This window comes from Triturus cristatus, chromosome 6 (genome assembly GCF_964204655.1).
Source record: "Triturus cristatus chromosome 6, aTriCri1.1, whole genome shotgun sequence".
Classification (NCBI taxonomy): Eukaryota; Metazoa; Chordata; class Amphibia; order Caudata; family Salamandridae; genus Triturus; species Triturus cristatus.
The window spans coordinates 613,497,780-613,518,851 of NC_140589.1; the positions used below are offsets into that span (position 1 = coordinate 613,497,780).

At 43.0% G+C, this 21,072-nt stretch overlaps 1 protein-coding gene across 1 annotated transcript in view; it reads left to right on the forward strand.

The window, feature by feature from the left end:
* Positions 1-21,072, forward strand: part of CFAP206 (cilia and flagella associated protein 206) — a 334,518-nt gene that overhangs the window by 35,070 nt on the left and 278,376 nt on the right. Inside the window, exons 2-4 of the mRNA XM_085609221.1 lie at positions 3,243-3,350; positions 6,629-6,712; positions 14,914-15,004. Coding sequence (XP_085465347.1) covers positions 3,243-3,350; positions 6,629-6,712; positions 14,914-15,004 — 283 coding nt within the window. The remainder of the gene's footprint in view (positions 1-3,242; positions 3,351-6,628; positions 6,713-14,913; positions 15,005-21,072) is intronic.

The window sequence follows — 21,072 nt, forward strand, 5'->3', positions numbered from 1 at the left end:
CGATAGATCAGAAGACCCTGGAACTTAAAAAAATTACTTAAGTAAATGGTTAAATAGAATGCTTCTGCAGGTAGGTCGGGAATGGTTTCTGTTGGCAATTTCAGATGATGGTAGCCTTTGTGCATCGGCCTTGGCGCCAAGGCATTGGAACACTTTACATGAGCGGCAGTTACACTACACAGAGTCAGAGTCATTAAAAAAATGTAGGCATGAGGAAGTAAAGTGATGTGCAGAATCTCAGGATGTTGAACCAGAGCTGGAACTCAAACTTGGTTTCTCAGTTACAATTTCAGCTGCTCTGGTCATAAAGCCTATTTAACAACATCATGTTTTAGGACATCACATTTGCCCAGCAGTAGCCTCTTAGGCCTTTGCTAGTATATAATTACCAGAACCCATCACAAAGTCAGTAAACTTACTTTAGGCCTATGCCGCCTTGGGTGTTGTGATAGAATTTGTCATTCTCACCTCACGTCTGGGAAACTTAACGTATGTGTTGTGATATATTTTTGAAACTTGATAACAAGTGCAGTAAGTTTGGTATGCAAAACTAAAACTCTAAAACTGCAACAGTTTGAACCAAGCATTCATTGACTCTTTTGCTATCTGCCCTTTAGTCTGTACCCAGATCAGATCAAAACGTTCTAAAATCATATCATTTTGCCATTGTGGTTTGTAGTCATGCAATACATTTTTGACCCCACTTCTCAATGCCACATACACTGGTGTTATAGTCTTCTACCAATCGCAGATGAAGTGCCTCATTTTCGAGTGTTTCGACATTGTCACATATTTGGTGCAGCATTGCTGTAAGAAGACATCATGTCAACTTCTGCTCCACTGACAGAGCGTCCTGACCTGATCAACAGAGTTGCAGATGGTGCTAGAGGGACACACACCCAAGGAGAGTGGGAAGCATCCGTAGCCATAGCTAGTTTGAACAATAAGGGAGAAAGTGCCCCTCTGGCCCTGCGAGCTGGAGGATATTACTTTTACATCGCAGGCTGGTGACCATTCAGTAGCTTAACCCAGTTAAATGTTTGTGGGCCAAAATCCATAGCACAGAGAATATTGTATATAGACGTTGTACTGAAAATGTAACTTTTTAAAAATAATTGTGCAAATTTCTTGAACAAGACTTGCGATTGGACTTTATTAGCTTCTCTAAGGCTCTGTATATTATGGCTCCCAGATCCTTCAAGATAAAGATGAAACTGGCACATGTTAACTGCACTGCATAGAACTCCACCAAAGACGCATCTATACTATTCTTCCATCAGAGAACGCCTGACAGTCTTTCTGATTATTTTAAGAACAAAACTGTACCTATTCAAGCATTCCTTCCTTGTATCTCTCCCAGTAGTGCTCACAGACGTTGGCTAATTTCACTGGAAGGTACCTTGACTACTCTTCAATCTTGCAAATTGCAATCTCCTCCTGACTCTGTCCTATGCATATTATGCATTTGGAGGCTGAGACCGTTGCCCCTGCTCTTAGGGATCTCTGCAAACATTGCATTGTATCTGCCTCTGTGCCAGAAGGCTGGAAGCCGGTCTTAGTAGTCTCTGTACGGACAAAACTCTTGGCCTTATTTTCTATTATCAGTAATTTCAGGGCCTATCTCCTTACTACCCTCCCCTGCCAAGGTTGCCTAAAAATAATTTTTTCATCCTAGCATTTTATAGCCCCAGGTTTCCAGACTGGCTGTGGGTGGAATATGGTGAAGTTTAAATTGAGGTCAGTTCCGACCCCGAAGATCAGAAACAAAAAAGGGTTGCCCAAATTCCCATGATTCTTTTGGTCGTCAGTCAGTGTTGTATCTTGTAGACGTGTTTCTTTAACCATCTTGGCTGAGTTATCTCGGTCTGTGTGCTAGTTGACAGCAGCAATTAAGTAAGCGCCTAATAAAGTAGATTTATTTTATCATATATTGTGTTTTGGTAAAAAGCAATGTTAAGAAGCCGTGAAGGCAATTTATCTGTGCAGCCATCCAGTTCATAGCCGCTGACATGATGCCCAGAGTTTACCTTGAAGCATTGCTTCGGAGTAATGAACTTGAGAAATGTGAGAATCTAAACAAGTGTTATCAGGAAGACATTTTCAGCCATCAACATCCAAGGAATTAGACAACTGTTACTAACTCAAAGACGGTCTCCTGTGAGATTACACAAAGGAACACAGTGGATCTGCATTACATGTGTGTTAGAAAATCCATCCTCATTTTGACTGTTGGCCATTTCAAGTGTGCATAGTAAGGCATACACGTCAAAGCGGCTTGTGTTGCACTGTATACTTAGTCTTGATCTGAGTGGAGGACATCTTAAGACTTTGTAAATCTCACAAATATTTGTATTGCAACCTAATGTTTTATGGGTAATTATTAACACGCATAATTGGAGTTACCTGTGACTACGCCATGTCCTTAATGCGATGGCAATTTTAGAAAGTGTGATGCTGAAGATAAACTACTTCATTGCTAATGTCTAATTGATTTGGAAAAAATGTAAACATCCACAAAATGCCATGGGCTGATGCTTAAATGTGACCCCCCACCATTGAGCCAATGCATGGATGTAGTTGGCCCAAACAAGCCAGTTGCTTAAGGGGAGTGGCCCAAAGCCCCTATGTTTTGTGTATATTATGTTGACATGAGGTCCTGCGAGACAGCTAAAACAGTCTTTAGCCAGACCTAAAATAGGATTTAATGGTTATTTTGTCAGTTTTATCCTACTCTCCTCCTTCTCAGCCCTAGCCATGTGCATTCTTTGCTGGCACTGGAAGTGCAGTGTCAAGTCTTCAACCATTCTAGAGTTGTAGATACATAGCGATTTTTCCTCTTACAAGACATTGCATGGTTTGTGTTCTCACTCAGAGTTTTATTTGTAATGTATAATGTATGGAAGATTTTCAATTTTACATTTTAAAAATGAGGAGTCGACATCTTCAGCTGTATTTTTTGCATAAATAATCACATGTATAATATATTTTTAATGTTAACGTGTTTTACACAGTGTGCGAGACAGCTTTACAACTCCATAGTTTGTGTGGCTGGTGGTATAACAAGGTATTTTACTTGGTGAGTGTGTGACTGTCATTATTTATGGAGTAACACTTGGCCATTGTAAAATACAATAGAAGAGAGCAATGCAAGAAATGTAAAGGGTAAGAATCTTGCAGATAATACAGTGTGTGCCAATGTTAAGCTCTGTGATAATAAGTCATCAAATGCATTTTTCCCCCAGATGGCTCATACTCAGGCTGAAAGCGTTATAAAGAATATAATTCGAGAAATAGCACACGAATGTGCAGCCAAGGGACAGACTGTTTCAGAGACACTGGTGGCTTTTATGGTAAGCAAAGACCTATGTATTGCTTTGAGCATTCAGTTGTAGTATTATCACAATAATCTGCAAACTTTACTCACAGTAGAAATCTTGTAAAATGCTAGAATTTTCCTTAGTTCCCATTGCTGTAATTTTTGTTCTTAATTTGAATTATTTCCTAAATATCACCAAATGCCTGCAACAGCTTCTAACAATAATAACTTATTTTTATATGGCACTTTTTACCACAGATCTGCTAGCGCGTAGACAAGAAACAACATTGGATTTATTGAACCTAACAATGGGTCATCGCAGATAGGTTTGTGGAGCTCTTACCATGGTTTAGTACCAAGGAGTTTTAGAGTTCTCATATATATATTCTTCTTTTTGTATTTCCCATAGAGCAATAGGTGCGGTTAGAAGCAAATCTTAGACTTCAGGCTAGTTTACACAGATCATGTGAATACTTTAAATACATTTTGTAGGACCATTCAAGAATTTTGACTTATAAAGAAGCCTTTAAATAAGTCTCTATGAAATACATTTGTGATCATGATCTGTCAACTTCAAGTATGTGATACTCTTGATGAGGCCCACATTGTAAATATGTTATATGAAGGGTTCCAGGAAATAACCTTCTTCTGCTAATTAAGGCATGTGAAGACATATTGGCCATTAGTGGTCTTGTAGAATCACCCTTCTTTTAAGAGGATGGATATGGTGAGAAATTTGGGAATTAATGTACGTAGCAATTTTGTGATATCAAAGGGCCCAAATCACAGAACTAATCTGAGACAAAATCCTAAACTTACTACTTTTGGTATTCACAGAAGGCACTTATTACTCTTGGTATTCACAGAATGCACTTACTACTTTTGACTAAACGTACTACTTTTCGTTAAACTTACTACTTTTCGTTAAACTTACTACTTTTGGTACTCACAGAAGGCATTTAGTAGTAGTAAAGTTAGTTTACTACTACTAATTGCCTTCTGTGAATACCAAAAGTAGTAAGTATAACCAAAAGTAGTAAGTGCATTCTGTGAATACCAAAAGTAGTAAGTTTAGGATTTTGTCTCAGATTAGTTCTGTGAATCGGGCCCAAAGTCTGTAAATTGCAAAATCAGAGGGTTTACAACTGCAAAGTGGCTATTTGCTACGTACTAAACCATTTTGTGATTTGGTAATATTCGGTATTTGTAGTGCCGAATCACAAAATGGGTTTAGAAATTCATAACTAATCTCTAATTGGAAGGGGCAAGTTCCGGGTATCATATCCACACAGTGATTCGTTAAAGGCCCCATCACTGTTTTGCAACCGTAATCCAGTCTCAAAACATTAAAAAGTTACCGACTCCCAAGTTGGGGGGAGCATGGGGTAGCACATTTGCAAAAGGAAAGGTGTCCCCTAGGGAACAATTCCCCTTTGTGAATGTGACAAAAAAGTCTGTTGGGGAGCAGGTAGAGATGCTAGGGACCAGTGGCAACTCTCAAACAAACTTTTTTTTCAAATACTGAACTATTCTTTTAAATGCAGCCCTGTTACCTTTAAGGAAAACAGGCTGCATTTGAAAGAAATGTTTTGTTTATTAAAATGTGACATAGTGGTCTGCGTACGTCATTCCCTTGCTTCTTAACAAGAAATATTAATTAAACTCAAGCAACTGAAATATCCTTTCATTAAAATCTAGCAAATCTTTTGTACTTCAGCTCAATTGTAGCTCAGAAATACTCTCTTTTAATAGGGCAAGCGACGCATGGGGTTTCTTTTCTAGCCATTACACCAACTGTGGTGACTTGTTCATCAAGGCGGTGGTACTGCACAACTCAAATTAATCTGTATGCAAATAATAAGTCACCTTTATTCAAGCAGACCACGCAAGAAGCACTAACAACATACAGTTCAACAGGACCAGTGCCATGTGTGATTGAGGGCTAATGTTAGGGGACATCTTTTAGTCATGCAATGTTAGAACAAAGGGTTTTTCTGATTCCCTGCCCATGAGAAACTCCCACAGTTCAAGGGGGTGTGATGAAGAAGGTTACTTGATCCTGCCTCCATTTTGTTCTGGCTTTGAGCAATCTTTTGATAAACTCTGTGCAAGGGGCATGCTAGTCCAGTGTGATTGTCTCCTTCATGGCCTGATCAGACTAATGTCCTGACTCCAAGACAGCGCGCAACAATCAAGTTCATCATGAAAGATGAGCAATGCAGGGGGATAGAAGTGGCGTTGTATTGACCAATTGTAATTAGAGATTGCAAGTGCTGTCCTATTTGAAGTGAACTTGGGTTGAGGGCTCGAGTTGCCCATTGTAAGCAGCTTTATTATTTGAAGGTGACTGAGTGACACCCTGGGGGAGAACACATCATTGGAAATGGGTGGAGTAATTGCAGGTGAGGTGAGGCACAGGGACCTTGCATTTGGAATACTGCAAGATCCCTTTGCCTCCATAAAACAAGGCCCTCCATAGTTTCAGACTGTTTAAAAAAGCAATATGAGAATACCAGAAACCACTGCGATTCTTGGTGGTCGTACAGTAAGGAGGCAGATAAGGTGTAAGCCACCAGGAGGTCCACTTGCTTTTATCGAATAAAGCCTCTTATACCTTAACACCTTTTAAAGAGGTAATTTGACAATACCTGATTCCACTATAAATGTAGGAAGTCGTATAGTAATGAGATAAGTATAATATGAGAGAGATGTAAATAGGGCGTGTATTGAACTATCTAAAGGAAATGTATTGAACCTAGAGATTACATTGATGAATGACCAAGGGCATTGTAAATCCCACCCCTATTTTTAATCATCACAATGGAAAGGTGTATATTACAATAAAGTAAAAAAAACATCATGTGGTGCTGAATCTTTGTCACTCATAAAAAAAATACCGAGAATCCTTTTACTGGTGGCCTGATATTTTTTGAAAAGTTTTAATTTACATGTGAAATCAGCCAAACTGAATAAAGTTTCCAGGTGTGGAGTCCAAAGCGTGGGGAGGAGGCTGACCACAGGTCAAAAAGTATGGCGTTGAACAGCCTGATCTCAAAACTTTTAATCGATGTGTTGCCTCCTTTACCTTTCCGAAATAGATAATAAAACCCATAGACAGAAGCAATAAAATCCACTAGTGATTATTTAAATAAAATAAATAGAGGATTTGTGTTACTGTGCATTTTCGTTTGCATATCTGACTATGATCAACATATTACTTTGGGCAAGTGCCTTTTTTCCTAAGTTCTATTTGTACTTTCTGTCACAAAGGAAAGCATGTTTCTGAATAACATTCTGTACTATTTACCACAGGTGAAAGCTGTTGTACTGGATTCTAGGAATGGATTTAACGTGGACAGAACCCTCACCAAAACCGACGTACAAAAATTAATTAAGGTACTTGAGTGCTTGATTACTAGTTTTCTCTACTCTTTTTTGCACCAGTAAGACCTCAACAGCAGTCACTGTTCGAGCTTCCCTTTTGTTTAGATTCTTTTATAAAATACAGGAGTACTTACATTATAGAATACCAGTGTACTAGATTGTACAACATTTCCTGGTTTGACCCTCATTACGAGTGGCCAGGTGTTTGGGCCGACATTTATCAGACAAAACAAAATCCGTCTCTTCTGGGTCGGGACTTATTGGGTCGTATAAATAAGTCCCAATTAGGAGTTTTCCCTGAAAAAGTTGGATTTTGATGCTCAATGTCTAATTTGCATGACCTGATACATTTTGTACCTTTTTCACCCAATAATCTTCTAAAGGTTTGACATTTTAAAATGTATAGTGGGATAAATGTGGGAGAGCGGAGTTAGCTGCTAGACTCAAAAGAATTACCTCACATATCACTCATTATGAGGATCTTTCTGTTTTTTTTTTTTTTTTTTTAGATTTAATGAGGCGTATCATGTTATAGGTTCAGGGCTTCAAGACTAGCCCCATACAAGGAAATAATGTAAGTTAGGACAAGCGTCTGTAAATAACAGAAATAGGTTATGTGGCCCATATTGCTTAAAAACAAAACAAGTGACCTTTATGAAAATACTTGATAAAGTACCACTAGTTTTAGGCTATTTAGAAATCACATTTGTATTTGTAAAGTGAAGTTTTGACTTGTGGCAGTGTAACAAAGAGCTTTTAGTTCTAATACCTCACTTCCCTTCCTTAATGCATTGCTAGTTTGCACAGGCAGTGGCACGTAAACAACCCAATACTCAGAGTGTTTTGTTACTAAGTGGCTTATTACAATGTCGGTCGGAGTTTCCTCTGACCAACACTGTGGCGGAAACGGGACAGACCGACCTCCGGTAGGCGGTCCCGACCTCCTAAATATGATGCAGTCGCGTTCCCACATTTCCCTATGGGAGCATGTGTTACGGCCGTAATCTGGCCGTAGCACAAGCTCCCATAGGGAAATGGGGGTTGTCTTAATCCCTGCACCTGGTGACAAGGTGCAGGAATCAATAAGAGGTCACCATAGATGCCCCCTGAGCCCCCAAACGGAGGCCGAAAACAGAAGAGGGCCCTGCTAGGGGCCCCCAAACAGGTTTTCCGACAGGCTTTCCATGTCAGAAAGCCCGACATGGGAAGCCTCCCGGAAATAGTGCATCATAATCCAGACAGCGTAAAACGCTGTCCATATGAATTACGGTTCTGACCGGCAGATGGGCTCCTTGAGCCCGTCGGAAGCCAGCCGGAATGACCAGGCGGTTTCAGTTCTGACCGGCTGTATTGTAATCAGCCAGTCGGAATTGAAACCAACAATCCCGGTCGTAGCTTTACGACCAAGATTGTAATAGGCCCCTTAGCCTACAAATGATATGTTAAATTTACTGTGTGATACACACAGGTCCCCACTTTTTGCTTATTCCCTCTGTCAATTTGTCACTCCCTGTTACAGCTCAGATATGCAGCAGATTTTCAGGTTCCCTCTTTTTTTTGCATTTTTTTCACGTTGCCAGCACCCTTGTATCTTCTTGCAGAATTCTGGGTTAACAGCAGGTTCACCTTATCAGCAGCCTCAAACAGCAGCTAGAGCAAACAATTTTGGACCAGTCCAGAAGGTATTTGTTGGTTTGGAACTCGGCTACAGAAGAATTATTTCATGCAATACAAGTCTATGTCCAGTTATAGATATACTGTTTAAAGAACAGATGTTTATTTAGAGTAGCAAAAGTAGGGCAGTGAAATATGACTTCTGGCCAAGGGGCCTTCTGTGTCAGAAGCCATCCTGTAGTGGTGTTTCAACCCAGCATGCTCTGCAGCTCGCAGTCAGGAGTTGGGAGGCACATTCACCAAATCTGCAAGAAAGGTCTCTGGAACTCCTAGGCAGGCCTTAGAGCAGAAGAGAGGATGTAGTCCATCCATGGAAACCTGGTGTCAGGTGGGGAAACCTCAGCTGGTGTCAGGTGGTCTAGATGAGGATACTGTTGAGAGCGCAAAGAAGGTGCTTGAACTTAGTAAGGTGGGGGTGAAGGACCTAACTTTATTACAAGCAAATAGAGTAGAGTGCTTTCTTTGCAGAAACTCAAACAAATATTCGACAAGAAAGGAAACAAGACTGACAAGTGGCTTGTTTTGACAGTGTTATTCCCTGTATACCACACCTGTAAGACCCAGACAGGAAACCATTTCAGGTGAGATGTGAGAATAGCTGTTCTGTTCATGCTACAAATATTTATACAGTAAATGACATCAATTGAAACTCTCTAGCAAGGTATACATAACATAAGTCCAGGTGCCCCAGAATGGTGTTAGAACCTGTCAATACTATTTAGGAGAAGGAAGTGAAATTAACAATGCACTTTTTAAAGGCAACAAAATACCGAGGGCTCATGGCTACACAGCTAATTTATCCAAAACATTTAAGGGCCATACCGTTAAATGTCTGACCAGACATCTTTCACACAAGGCAGTAATACGATTAACACAGTGAAGGTACGGTGTGTTTATTGGTTTAAGAGACCCTTGTCCCGTCTCGCCACCAGTGCTCTGCTTGACTATTTTGCTGTTCACTAACAGTACTAGACTTTGTTACAGTTCAAAGGACCACCCAAAGTGGAACTTTTTTTAACATGGGCATCTGCTATCTCCAATCATCCCATGATGTGGTCCATCACTGCTGTGAGCATCTGCACTCTTCATTGCAAGGCCAACGAATGACCCTGTGCGAATCATCCCTTGAAGTGCCCATCACTATTGTGAGCTCCTGCATCTCACAGATGCGAGGATAGTCCAAAACCCTTCCAGTGGATTTCCTGTCCTTACCACCTGTGATGCAACTCCAATCTGTACTTAAAATCTGTTGTCTCTGATGTGATGACCACAAGCTTCACATAATACACCATCTCCCCTGCATACCTACAAGTTTAATTGAGGCTAGCACAATTCTTGTACAGCAGCTCTCTGCAACTGCAATCTACCAGCACCACCACACCAGCATGAACATAAACCCTTGCACTGGTAAAGGAAAGACTGACCATACATCTCTCCGTGAAAAGGGATTATGGCAGATGGCAGGGCAGGAAGGCATGGCCCCATCAGATGGTGTGCAGTGTTCATATCCAAACTCTGTTGCCATCCAGAGCGTAAAACCACTTCCTGGACTTAATACGCTAGAGGAAGATGAGCAGCTTACGGTCAGAGGAATGTGTATTTGATGGGCACAGGCCTGGTATCCCACGAGCAGGTAGGCTGTGCCGGGAAAAATTAGTTCGATTGTGTATATGGCAATCAAAACGTTCTTTTCCAGGTGATATTGCTGCGGAAATTGTTGTACCAGGGAGGTTCTGTTTGTGGATTGCTCCATTGTTACCAGATGCTTTAGGGCTTGTTAAGAGGCCAGCCTCATTGGCAGCTACATGCAAGGTATTACATCCATCGGGACAATGCAACCTGGAAGGAAACAAGCATATTGTGCTAAATGCAAGGTATTCTGGTAGAGGACACCAGTCACACTGTACATGGACCCCACACATGTGTACACTAACAGCCGCACAGCACATACTCAGGGGAGGGTAACCGATAAAAACCACCCTTAGATCTTCATATGAATATCACCACCAACCTCAGTCTCCACTCTCTTCATATCTGGGTCAGTGGGTGTACTCCCATTCACAGAAGGCACTCACATCTGTGGGTGTGGATACACTTTGGATGCTCCTCAAGTCCAGTGGAACAAACAAATCATATTGAGCACTTCCATGGTCTCACTGACACAGAGGCTGCAGAGCATAATAGATCAGGTAAGGTAAGAAATATGGAAAGAATCAAAGTTGTGCAGCTGTCAGCAGAGTGCTAGACATTTCAACCTAGTACATACAGCGTGACTGGTAGCACTCCAGTCAGGGCCAGCTTTAAGGCAGTGCGACTGGTGCGGTCGCACTGGGCGCTGACCTGTGGAAGGGATGCTAACTTTGGGGGGGCATGTGTTTAGCAATTACATGATAGGAGATATGAGGGGCATGTTTGCCACTGGTAGTGAGAGAATCTGAGGAGGCAGTCATTGGGTGTGGAGGCACCAAAAATGATTGTTGCACAGGGTGTCATCAGCGCCCTGACTCCAGTCGTGCTTGTGCTCTGGTGAATGGCCTTATTTTCAGAAGTTAACTATACAATTTCTGACACTGAACTCTGTAGGGATCAAATCTCAAGCTTGTCATTTTCCTCATCTTTGCAAGACGGTAGGAAAATACTTCACCTCATTTGCATTACGGTCCCCCTGTGGTACTTGGTACATAATATGCCTATCGCACAGTAGAATCCCCAATGTAATTGAGGCAAATTATTTCTCTGCCTTCTTTCACTGATTTTATTTTTGTTTAAATATCTTTATTTGCATTTTTGTCAAACAGACAGATTACAATTGAATAAGAGGGCGAGGAAAGGGGAAGGAAGGGGGAAAGAAAAGATGAGACAGATAGGGGAGGGAGCTCGGGTGAGACAGGGAACAAATAATCAGTACAGGTGCAATAAAGGGGACTGCAGGTATTGCCGGGACATTTGCAAACTGTGATAAGCATCAAGTGATTGGCCACACATTGCATTCTTGTTATGGTACATATGTAGCAACTATTAGCAAGACCATCCCCTAGTGCACCAACAGGTATAAAATAAATATTCAACCGCTCTCGGACGTGTACATCAATGTCTGTACCTGATTATACAATTCGATATTAAATTGAGGCAAAGTCAGATACAATTTATAATTCAACAATCAAATATAATAACAAACAAAAGGAACTATCATCTTATCATCACACCCTGGTTGGGATATGTAGGATAAATGTGTCACCAACTCAGTTGCCCAATATTAGATGTATCGCCCTGCCATCCTAGTGATTGGAGGAAGTAGTAGTTATGTCTTCCCCTCCCTGACTCGTGTGCGTCCCCGGAGTGGTCGCCCTTGCTTTCTTTCACTGATGAGATACCTGATATTACACAGTACTTTGGGTTATGCTTCTCATCATGCTAGTGTGCACAGCAAATGTGTTACTACCAGCCGCGGTCGGTAGTAGGAGTAACTGCAGGGCGGTGACGTGGGGAGGGGGGTAGTAAACTATGGATTACAGAGGTTTACAGGTAAGTTAACATATAAATTAATAAAACTAGTTTTGTTGCGTGCACTGCATCCCCAAATGCGATGCAGTGCACGCAACAAAATTCGTTTTATTAATTTATGTTAATTTACCTGTAAACCTCCGTAATCCATAGTTTACTACCCCCCACCCTGCCCCTCCCCTTCCCCACGTCACCGCCCTGCAGTTACTCCTACTACCGACCGCGGCTGGTTACTACCCTTGTACAAGCAAATGCAGTATATTGAAGGCAATGTTTGTTTCCACCCACCCACCTCCCATCTGAGATTCTGGGACAGTGAAGGCTGCAAGGGGAGAAGGATTGTTGGGAAAACTGAGAAGAAGTCATTTGCCAGAATATTCATATGTTTGTACGTTTGTGGTATTTGTAGAGGACAAACCTAGCCCTAGAGGCAAAAGCAAACATAATAGCAGAACCAACAATAAACAGTGAACAGGAGTCTAGGCACTGCTGCTTTCCTGCTGAAAGGTCATGCAAATCACAGTCTTTATTTACCCACTGTGACGGATAGCTGGATTGTGACTATCCCTCCGGTGTACCAGGAATTTGGCCCACAAGAAGAGAAATAGAGCCGCAACAGCACAAACAAATATCAAATTCCAATAGGGATAGTGACTGAGAGAACTGAGGAGGAAGAAAAACAATAAATGGGACTGGACAGAAGGTCAGGTGCAAAATGATGAGTAAATGAAGGAGTTGTACCTAGCGCTGTTGCCTGACACCTGCTAATATGCATGGGAGGTCTTTAGACAACTCTACCTAAATTAACCTGAAAGGGTTCCTCACTGTAGCCGGCCTCATAGTTGCTGGCGTGGCATTATTACGTTCTAGTGTTCTGAATGTACCGACCTAGATTGTAGTTTCAACTGCCCTCTTTTTCATCTCCTCCACTTATGATGCTGTTTAGGTCTCTTCTGAGGGACTGCATCCAGTGACCTGACAACATGTGATTGGAGTGCCGAAGGCGAGCATGTTTGCGCCCTTCCTCGCTTATACACAGCTAACAGACAGTTACGCTGTATAAAATGCTTCTCCTGTAACGCTTCGCCCTGTTTTCTTGTGCTATTTAATCATCAACTGAGGTTTTTTATCTATCAAGGAAAGATCATTTGTATCACTCAGTTCTTTTGTGTAAACTGTCTCCCTTCTCTTTCTTAATGTCTGGAAAATAATATAGAGTGAAGGTGATGCCATGTCCTATGAGATCAGTGGCTCCCCACAGATATCAAATTGTTGGTGTAGCCTATTTGAGATATATGTAATTAGATATGTTCTGGTTATCAAACAGTACTGGTCATAGTATGGGTGAGTGTGGGACTTGGCCCTTTTTGGCTACAGTTCCCTAAACTTTTTGCTTTTCCCCTAGACCTTTTTTCTGACATGTGTTGCCAACTTAGATGCTTTGGATACTTTGTCACTGCTAAACAGTGTCAAAGTGCAAGTGCTCCCTGTGTAAAGTGTAATGGCGATTGGTTGTCCATTACTGGTATGTTTGCTTTACTAGTAAAGTCCCTAGTTAGGTGCACTACGTGTGCCAGGTCTAGTAATGCAAATGCTACTGGTGGGCCTACAGCACTTATTGTGCCACCCTCTCAAGTAGTCTTGGAAGGGGAGCACAGGCCTGCCATTGCAGGGCCTGCGCGCAGTTTCAAAAACTGCCATGTTGTTTTCGTAAGTGCACGCACTTACCAGGCTCTGCCCTTCCATTTCCATACACATCAGGCACCCCTATGGTAGGTCTAGGGTACCCCCTGGACAGGGTGCAGTGCATGTGAAAGTTGGGAAATGTACCACGGTGGGTACAATGTCCTGGCAGTGAAATAATCTCCATTTCGTTTTCACTGCTGAAAGGACATGTTGTCTTTTAGAATAGAATAGGAAGGCTGTGTAATATGTTTTCCAGCCTGTCTTCCCAAAGGCCTTAAGATGGAGAGGTGAAGTTTAGCATGCCTGAACTCACCCTGCAATAACACATCTTTTTTATAAAGAAAGTTTTTGCATTGTGTGCTTGTAAGCCACTCTTTTAGAAGTGGCTGAGTTTTTGTGCTTTAAACATTTCTGTGTGTCTCTGCCTGGTTGTGGATTTGAAAGCGATAGGATCTGGGGAATGTCTTGACCCAAGGGAGGAGGTGAGACAGCACTGGCTGACCTGCAGCTGGAGTGTCAGAGGAGGAGTAGGCCTAGAGGTGAAGAGGCCTGGGCTGGTGCTCGTGCTCTCTGCCCATATTTGTCATTGACTTGTGTCATTGTCCTTAGTAAATGCTGGCTTCTGATCCGTTCATAGGCTTTTTAGTCCCTCCTTAGTACCGCCTTGTCTTTATTTGTAACCTTTCATTAGGACTGGCCCTTTTACTTCGGTTTTTACATGGTACGTCTTATTTAGTCTGTAAGCACTATTTTCTTTAATGTGTTTCACCTACTGAAGGCATGACATACTATTCCTGCAACATTCAGCACGCCATGCACGTTTTCACTTTGCAAGCAGCCCGGACAATGGCGGCTGCTTCTTTGAAATGCAATAGGTCTCGTATTTAGAAGAGTTTGAGGTATTGTAAGTGACAATGCCTTTTATTTATGTGTTAATTATCAAAACAGATAAATAAAAGGCATTGTCATTTACAATGCCAATAGCTTAAACTCTCGCAAATGCGAGACCTAGTGCATTGCAAATACTTGTTGAAATAAGATTTGATTGAGCACACAGTGCGCACCACGCCCACTGCACTGTAGACGACCCGAAACTCCTCTGTAAATTCAGGAGACTTGATGGACTGCTGATCAACTGTAGCAGCACAGGGCTGCCTATCACAAACAGCTGCCCTGTACACTCTACATCTGTTGAAAAAAATAGATCCTGCTTCTTGCTGTACTAAAGCCTCAACTGATGAGCAGAAGAGCTGTGGGAACTGGAATGGAGAAAAGTTGCATCATCTAATGAGTATGGATTTACTTTTCTTTAAAATGTGATTAACAGTTTTTTTGTATTTCTTTTAAAGCTCTGCGAGGACAGACTGCTCGATAGGATAAGTCCATCTCTCGACACAATAAAGATGCAAGTTTACTTTGATATGAATTACACAGATCGAGGTAATAATATCTGTGCATCTTATGTATGTGCCTTCAGGGGTAGAATTCATACTGCTGCACACTACTGTTTAAATCACTTGTATCATAAATCATGTGCTGTTATGTTTTAAGTTTGTTCATCAGTGACTTTCGAAGTTGATGAAGGAAGGCATTAAAGATTTGAACGAATTCAAATGGTTGTCAGATGGTAGCCTGGCCAGACAGAGAGACATGTTATGTTTGTTTTTGCACAATTCGAACGACAATAGCTGCACCTCAATGTAGCATATTTAAATGTTTAACAGTATAGATTTGGAAATAACAATTTTTGAAAGGCAAAATAACATACAACCAGAGCTTGTACACAACATATTGAAAAGTTGTGTTTTTTTAATTTTTTTAAAGTGTTTACTATAGTACACAGTAATTAAATATGCAAACATTGCTGTACAAGATTGATCAGTGTTGATCAAAATATTTATCTTACAAATGCACAAAATATACAACATAATAAATAGTTCATGGAACTATGTAGTATAAAGGCCTTGCAACCTAAACTCATAATGGATGCCAGACACCATAAAAGCACAAACATGCATAATATAGCAAGTTTAGACATGATTTATATAGCAGACATACATGCCAAGTATCGGTTGCTTTTGAACTCTGAAAATTTTAGTAGAACTAGAGAATGAAATTAATGAATTATTTTACATTTCTGAATGAAACAAAGCTGATTGGTTGCTTTGGAAAATTACAGCTATTTTCAGATTTTGTTGTAGCAAGCCACACCTCTTCATTGCTAAATTTGTAATTCCAAAAATAAGATATTTTGATACAGCAAGTGAAGTGGACACTTCCTATAGACTGCAGGAGTGAATGGTTCTTAGTGAGTTTCATACCTGCCGTATGACGTCAAAGATGGGTAGAACATTCTACTCCAACATAGTCCACCATTGTTTTCAGAAGTAATAATTGCTCAAAATCAATTTAAAACTTAATGTAGCCACATGTTTCAGCCTGTTATTTTACCAAGTATACTATGTTCAGACTAACGACGGATAGTGTCCAAAGAACCAAGGCCAGGCTATATGCACACTATGCAATTGTTGCGAATTTGTTCAAAATGTTGCTTCCCAATGGAATATTTGAAGAGTTTATTATCACAGGTTGTATGAAGGGATTGGTACAAACAGTAGATCAATATCGCTCAAGCCAAAGACGAGTCTTTAGTCTTGAGGTCTATGGAGGACTTTCATATGTGATCTTTGTCTTCTGACGAATTGATCTATGGTGATTTCTCCTGGCTAGTGCGTTTGTGTGACTGCCTGTTGACGTCTAAGCTTCAGATTCCTAAATTGGACCCCAGAAAGGGGCTAAGGGTTCTGGCCCATAACAAAACTTGTAACCATAGTGCCTAATTAAAATGTATTACAGATTCTAATTTCTAAATCAACTGGTAGATTAGTCTAAAAGATCTGGCACATTTGGTGGTTTTCTGTTCTGGTTCTGAGCCTGTCTGAATATAAAAATTTCTATAAACAATTGCAATTTATTTTAAGCAGACGTGTGATATGTTTGGAAAAGGGCCTTCCGGATCACAGGTTGAACCCTTAAAAGTATTTCCTGGTAGATAGTATACTCAATTTCCCCTAAGTCACAGAGGTGGAGTCTTGACAAAAGATAGATTTAGTAAGGTCCAAATAATCCCGGAAATAAACAGAAAGGTGAAAAGCACATACCTGATAGGGTAAACACCACAGGGCTGGTTCAAGGGTAGTGCAGCTGGCTAGCTGGAGCTAGGGACCGGAAAGGCCACCAAGTATTACCCTAAACCCATCTGCATTACACCATAAAATCTGAATAAATGTCTGTCAATGTATATTATGATCAGTAGTCCAGAATGAAGCCAACACCATTTGATAATGGCTCTGTTGAACCAAGAAGAAAAACTCATCTATAAACTAAGGGCCTCATTATGATGTCGTCGGAGGTCATTTCTGTGAGAGAATCGACCGACCATAGATCGCGGTTCCACACACCTCATTACAATGCGACCGCACATTGTGCGGTCGCAAACTCCCATTTTTCTATGGGAGCTTATGCGGTGGGCGAAAACCACCCGCATCACAAGCCCCCATTGCGAAATGGGAAATTGTGGCAATCCCTGTACCGTGTGGCAAGCACCTCATGGTGCCTGCCACACGGTGCAGGGATTTTCAGGGGACACTTTAGGTGCCCCCTAGGGCCACAACCGTAGGCCTCAGAGGAATGGGGGCCCTGCTAGGGGCCCCCAAAGTTGATTTCCGAAAGCCTTTGACATGTCGGAAAGTCTGACATGGAAAGGCTGTCAGAAACCGAAATCATAATTCCTAGGGCAGAAACGCATTCCTTAACGGATTATGAGCGGTTTCTGACTGGTTGACGAGCTCTTTGAGCTAGTTGGAACTGAGTATGTAAACTTACCATTTCTGATGGATACATCTGCCCGTGGATTCCTCACCTTTTGAATACCCCCTGCGTCAGCATTCCGCGGAAATTCTTTTCCTAGCTCTCCCACGTCAACGAGGACATCATAATAGCACGGCTTCGCTCACGACTCCGTATGACGTCATCGGAGCCATAAGAAGACCTCGTCGGCGTGCTGATGTCAGTTCCCTTTTTTCCGCGCCGTCGACACGTAACGTTTTTTTCTGGGACTCTCTATTTTCTTAGTGATTACTTTGTTTCTTCGAGTATCTTGAGAAATGGCTACTTCTAAGAAGTCTGGATTCAAGCCCTGCAGGGAGTGTGGCAGTCATATGTCGATGACTGATCCCCACGATAATTGCCTTTGGTGTTTGTCTTCCGACCACGACGTTTTAGGGTGTTTGTGCTGCAGAAAAATGAATCCCAAGGCTTTAAAAGAGCGTGAAGCGAATGTCTTCATGGCTAAAGCGAAGAAGGAGAAGAGGGGTCGTAAATGCTCGAAGTCGTCGAACTCGTACACTTCAAGATCTAAGAAGCACAAAAAGTCGAAGGAGAGACACAGTTCTCGATGTCGCTCTTCGAAGGGCAAGGCTTCGAGGTCGGCTTCACCAGTTCAGCGCTGTCGGAGAAAGGACTTTGTGTCTCCGTCTGCTTCACCTTCTCCGCAGGCGACTCCGATCCATTCACCAGTTCCAAGGTCGCCGACGTCTAGGGCCTCTTAGGACGCCTAAATGTGCTGCAACGTCCAGGTGGTCTCCGACGCCCAGGGAGTCTTCTCCTATTCATGTGGCTTTGCCCGTGCGGGCACCGTCTCCTCCAGCTCCGCAGCCTCCAGTTTGGCCTCAGGTATATCCTGTTCAGAAAGGTACGGATTCTTATCCTCCTTTTTCGGGCCCTGTAGCAGATCCCATGCATTTTTTAAATGCAATGTTTGGCATGTTTGCCAGGGCCTCACACCCTACCGGTGCTCCTTCGGGCCCCGTCAGTCTGTTGGCCTTTAATTTGGGTGTTCCCCATCAATACGCCCAGGGGCCTTTCGTGCCTTTCATGCCGACAGCTCCGGCTTGGCAGTTTTCGGCGCCGAGGTCTTCCACTCCAAATCCTTGCACTCCATCTGGTGTCGATTCGGCGCCGCCTCGGATTCGATCGGCACCAATGCTTGATCCTGAAGTTCCTCCTTCGACGCCGGTTCCGTCGTCACCGGCGCCGCGGCTGGCACCGTCGATGACAATCCTGAAGCAGCGCCCTAGGAGGGACGCACAGAGACTGCTTGAAGAGGAAGAATATCGGCAGGAGGAGGGGGAGATTCTCAACTCCATTGACGAATTTGAGGGCCTACAAGAGGCCAGTGGGTTGGATACTTCCCCATAATGAGAACTCTCCTCACCAAAGGCCGGGATCTCACAGGATATTGCTCCTTATCATGTAGTTGTTCGGAAAGCCGCTGAGTTGCTAGACCTGCAGTTGCCTTCAACAGAAATTAAATCTAATATTTTCACTGAGGTACTCAATACATCTTCTTCAGGAAGTGAGCCTCTTCTGCCCTTCAATGAGGCTTTGACAGAACCTATTTTAGAAGTTTGTCAAAAGCCCTTGACTGCTCCTGTTGTTTCCAGATCTTTTGTGAGAAGGTACAGGCCAGCTCCTGGGGATCCCGCTTTTCTGTCTACTCACCCATCTCCTGAAAGCTTGGTGGTTCAAGCTTCTTGCTCCAAACAGTTGTCTGGTTCCTTCCCTAAGAAGATGGAGCAGGCAGCTAAGAAAGTGATTTTCTCTGCAAGTATGGCATTGAAATCTACTAACGCTACCTGCTTACTTGGAAGGTATATCCATTCCCTTATGGACTCTGTAAAACAGTTGGCCGGCAAACTACCTGAGGATTATCGGGGTAATTTTCTTGAAGCTCTTTCAGACTCTCAGGCGGTTGCCCGTCAGGTTATTCAGTCAGGTTTGGATACTGCTGACTCGGTGGCCCGAGTAATGGGTTCTTCTGTTGCGACGAGGAGACAAGCCTGGCTCATATCTTTTGGATTTTCGCCAGATGTTCAAGCAAATCTGCTGGATTTGGCCTTTGATGGTACAAGGCTGTTTGGTACAAAGGTTGACTCTGCTTTACAGCGCTTTAAAGATAGTAGAGCGACTGCAAGATCTCTGGGCCTTCAGACTCAGTCTAGAGGGTATGGCTACAAGCGGTATCGAGGATTTGGAAGGGCGGCTTCCTTTCGTGGCCGCCAGCAGCCTCAGCAGAATCAGCAGCAGAACCCTTTGTACAAGTCGTACAGGGGGAAAAATAGAGGCCGTCTTCGAGAAGCAGCTTGGCAGCAGTCCTCCTCCTCCTCTTCTCCTCCCCCCACCGTTGGTGCCACGGGAAAGCAGCTCTAGATTCCACATCTTAGAGCATGTTGGTCCTGTAGGGGGCCAGGTGTCCCATTTTCTACAAGATTGGAAATTGATTACTTTAGACCGTTTGGTTTTGAATCTTGTAGAGAGTGGGTACACCCTCCCTTTTCTAGAGTTTCCTCCTCCTTACCCTCCTTGCCAGGATTGGTGTTCAGAGGACCATTTGCTGCTTTTGCAGCAGAACGTTCTTGTCTAGCTGCAGAAAGGTGCCTTAGAGGTGGTTCCGGAGCAGGAAAGGGGTCAGGGGTTTTACTCCCGGTATTTTCTGATACCCAAAAAGGACGGTCGGTTGAGGCCGATCCTGGACCTCAGGATTTTGAATCTTTACCTCAGGCAGGAAAAGTTCAAAATGTTGACCTTGGCTCAGGGTTTTCTCGCGCTGCAACGGGAAGACTGGATGGTGTCCATCGATTTGCAGGATGCGTACTTTCATCTTCCCGTCCTGAAGTCGCATCGGAAGTATCTCCGGTTCACGGTAGGGTTGCAACACTACCAGTTTGCGGTCCTCCCATTCAGTCTGACTTCCTCACCTCGAGTCTTCACGAAGGTGATGGCGGTGGTAGCGGCACATCTCAGAAGGTCAGGGGTTCCTGTTTTCCCCTATCTGGAGGCCTGGCTGTTGAAAGCCGAGTCTCCTGAGATGGTGTTCGCCATTTGCAAGCAACAACGCAACTGTTGTTCAACTTGGGTTTCTCGATAAATGTACCCAAATCTCACCTGGTGCCTTCTCAGCGCAGCTTGTTAATAGGGGCAATACTGGACACTACTGTATGTCGGGCATTCCCGCCTCGGTAGAGAATTTTAGACATTCAGGAGATGATTCTTTTGTTTCACGACGGAGCGGTTGTTCCAGTCCTGAAGGTCCGACGCCTGCTCGGTCTGTTCGCTTCCTGCATATTGTTGGTCAGTCATGCACGCTGGCATATGAGGGCACTCCAGTGGTGCCTCCGCAGGTAGTGGTATCAACACAATGGAGATCTCGGGAAGAAGGTTGAAATCTCCAGAGACGCTGCAGCGGAGGTGACTTCGTGGGGTGTGCAGGGCAACCTGTCTCAAGGAAAGCCCTTTCAGCCTCCTCTGCCGGTGGCCACAGTGATCACGGATGCCTCCACTCTAGGGTGGGGTGCTCTTCTGGGGAATCTGGAGGTGGAAGGTCTTTGGTGTCCAGAGGAAAGGTTGCTTCACATCAACCTTCTGGAATTGCGGGCGATACATTTGGC